Source organism: Cariama cristata, unplaced genomic scaffold, assembly GCF_000690535.1.
Source record: "Cariama cristata isolate BGI_N322 unplaced genomic scaffold, ASM69053v1 scaffold33690, whole genome shotgun sequence".
Classification (NCBI taxonomy): domain Eukaryota; kingdom Metazoa; phylum Chordata; class Aves; order Cariamiformes; family Cariamidae; genus Cariama; species Cariama cristata.
In genome coordinates this window covers 1-3,319 of record NW_009595828.1, presented here as the reverse complement: position 1 = coordinate 3,319, position 3,319 = coordinate 1, and the positions used below count along the sequence as shown (strand labels likewise).

At 50.6% G+C, this 3,319-nt stretch overlaps 1 protein-coding gene across 1 annotated transcript in view; it reads left to right on the top strand.

The window, feature by feature from the left end:
• GNB2L1 (guanine nucleotide binding protein (G protein), beta polypeptide 2-like 1) overlaps positions 1 to 2,119 on the top strand; it is a gene marked incomplete at its 5' end in the record, with an annotated part of 3,633 nt that extends 1,514 nt beyond the window's left edge. The window contains 4 exons of the mRNA XM_009703596.1: positions 127 to 237; positions 705 to 845; positions 1,537 to 1,647; positions 1,963 to 2,119. Coding sequence (XP_009701898.1) covers positions 127 to 237; positions 705 to 845; positions 1,537 to 1,647; positions 1,963 to 2,028 — 429 coding nt within the window. The remainder of the gene's footprint in view (positions 1 to 126; positions 238 to 704; positions 846 to 1,536; positions 1,648 to 1,962) is intronic.
• Between the last annotated feature and the right edge of the window lie 1,200 nt (positions 2,120 to 3,319).

Below are 3,319 nucleotides of genomic sequence, written 5' to 3'. Positions count from 1 at the left end.
AGGATCGGAGCAGCCAGAGTGCTCCAGGGAAGGGTTTTTTCCCCCCCTTTATTTTATTCCCCCCTCAGATTTGGGGTGCAGTAGCAGTGTTTTAACCCCCTTTTTTTCCCTCCCCATTCCATCCAGGTTTGGAATTTGGCTAACTGCAAGCTGAAGACGAACCACATCGGGCACACGGGCTACCTGAACACGGTGACCGTCTCCCCCGACGGCTCCCTCTGTGCCTCCGGTGGCAAGGTACGTGTCACCGGGGTGAAAGGCTGAATCAGCTCCAAAGACGAGATCTTGGTGTCCTATGAGCAGCTGCGGCTCATTTCCACGTCTCCCACCCTGAGAATGAACTCCACGTCTTAGTCTTGGCTTAAGCGGGGTGGTAACAACCCAAAGATCCGGCCTGACGCGATGGTCGAGCAAGGAGCGGGGAGAAGACCGCAGCAAAGATGCTCGCCCAGCCCAGCTCCAGGGATTTTTTTTAGCTCTTTTATTTCAGCCCTCGATGGGTTTTCTTTGAATTTTCCTGCTGCGTCCTTCTAAATTTTCCATATCTACACTGGTTTGCGGCAAAGTGCTCCAAGCGTGACCGTGGTGGGGTGGGAAAAAAAAGGCCAAAAAGGGCCTCGGTGGGGTGGGGGGGAAAAAAAAATATCCGGAGGCAGGTGACAAAGCATTGGGGTTCGCTCTGAGTCCTTTCTCATGCGGCGCAGGACGGGCAGGCAATGCTGTGGGACCTGAACGAAGGGAAACACCTCTACACCTTGGACGGAGGAGACATCATCAACGCTCTGTGCTTCAGCCCCAACCGCTACTGGCTCTGTGCTGCCACCGGCCCCAGCATCAAGATCTGGGTACGTTGCCACTCTCTGACCTCACCCGGGCAGGGTTTCCTCCAGAAAATTGAAATTTTCTTCAGTTTTTGGGGTTTGGCTGGGTTTGGAGTCACCTTCATGGGGGAGATCCTCACCTTCAAGGTGGAGATCCTCACCTTCCTCAAGATCTGGGTATGTCACCACTCTGACCTCATCTGGGCAGGGTTTCCTCCAGAAAACTGAAATTTTCTTCAGTTTTTGGGGTTTGTAGTCACCTTCATGGTGGAGACGCTCACCTTCATCAAGGTCTGGGTACGTCACCACTCTCTGACCTCATCCGGGCAGGGTTTCCTCCAGAAAATTGAAACTTTCTTCAGTTTTTGGGGTTTGGCTGGGGTTGGAGTCACCTTCACGGTGGAGAGCCTCACCTTGGCTCACAGATTTATTTTTTTGGGAGGAGGAGGAGGGAAGTTTCGCCACCGGGATTGGGTCAGGGAAGCAGTGACCTGGTTCCTTGGCCGAAGAGGTTTGCGCCGTGATGAAACACTTCTATGCCATCTGACTGCAATCTCATGCGGAAAAATCCAGAGGCTGTTTCTGAGCGATCCCTCCGCTCCCTGACGGCGTTCAGAGTCGGGTTGGATTTGTTTGTGGGAATCTCCTTGCAGAACCCCTCGGTTCCTTCATTTTTTTGTTTTATTTATTTATTTATTTTTTTTTTCTCCTGCAGGACCTGGAAGGCAAAATCATCGTGGACGAGCTGAAGCAGGAGGTGATCAGCACCAGCAGCAAAGCCGAACCGCCCCAGTGCACTTCCCTGGCCTGGTCCGCAGATGGGCAGGTGAAAACCATCCCCCTTCCCCCCCTCCCCGCATCCCAGCCCAGCGCAACGAGGAGATTTTTATTTTTTGGGGGGAATTGTGAAGACGCTTGTGCTTCGCTCCTGGAGCTATCTCGGCCAAGATCTTCCCCTGGGTCCCTTCCCAACCTTCGAGCTCTTTTCCATTTTAATTTCCCAAAAATCTGGAGCTGATCTTTTGGGATCTACTTTGGGATTTACTCTGAGGGCCGTAGATCCCCCGTCCTCACGTCCTGAGGTCCCACCTCGCTGTTATCCAACCCTTCCCATGACCCAACTCTTTCTTTCCCTCCGTAGACGCTGTTTGCCGGTTACACGGATAACCTCGTCCGAGTGTGGCAAGTCACCATTGGAACCAGATGAAGAGGTGGTAACGAGAAATCATAGATTATTTTTTTTTTCTGTACAAAAAAAAAGAAATTATCAATAAAAGAGCGCTCGATCGAGCTCGTGGTCATCCCACAACCTGGAGGTTCATGGAAGATCTTGGGGTTGGAGCTTTGACTCCGACCGGATCAGGAGCTTTAAGGCAAGAAAAACCCAAAACACCACCCAACAAAAGCCAAACCCCAACATCCCCGACGGGGAGGGCTTTATGTCCACAAGAAATTGTCCCCCAAACCTTGAAGATTTGGGGTCATTGGGGGTGGGACAGGGTTTGGAGCTGAGCGTGGCAGAATTTTGAGCGTGACGAGAGGCGATTACCTCAGGAGTTGAAAGCCGTGACGCGGTAAAAACGAGAGCGGAGGGCAGTAACGAGGCGATGGCAGGCAGCGTGGTAGGATTTGGATCTCTGGCTTTCTGGCTAACAAGGGACTCGACGGGGGTTCTTCTCCTGTGCGTGAGGTTGCTGTGAAAGACCAGCCGACCTGGGAAAACGAAACGTGATTCCCAAGAAAACCCGGAAAATAGGTTAAATTTCAGAAGCGTGATGATTAACCAAAAAAAAGCCCCAAAAACCAAAAAGCGAGGCCTTTGGGCACCCACTGTGGATTTTCAGAGCGGCCGTTAATGAAGGAGAGGTTTTAACGTGGAATTTCTCAACCCAGCAGCCTCCAGGCACCAGATCTGGGCAAAACTACAGATTTTGGGTTTGTTGTTTTAACTTTTCTGGGAAACCCACGAGGCGCTCACGTCACCGAGCCGGGAGGGACTTTGGTCCCTCGGTGACGCCAGCTCGGTTGTTGGATGCTGCCTGCAATGCCGATAAAAGGGCCACCTGTTTCAGAAAGGGGTACGGATACCCGGCTTTAGGCCTGACCTAATCTAATTAGGAAGGATTAGGTCAAGATTAACGAGGCGAGATTTAAAGCGCATCTGTTTACCAGGAGGCTCACGGCTGGTTCGGTAACGGCAAGGCCAGGCAGATGGCGAGGGGGACACCTGGACCCCGATTCTGGAGCCTAATTTAAGCCAGACTTACTTAAGAACGGCTTCCCAGATCTTTCAAGCCTCCACTGGGATCTCAAGAAGCCAGAGACTCAGGTTTACAACCTTATTCTTTATTATTATTATTATTATTATTTCTTGACATTTCATAAAACTAAATCTCCATTTAATTCTCATTTTAGCCAAAAATATTTTGAACTAGCTCTGTAATGCCAACAGGAAAAAAAAAAAGACCAATCCACCACCACCAAAAAAAAAAAAAAAA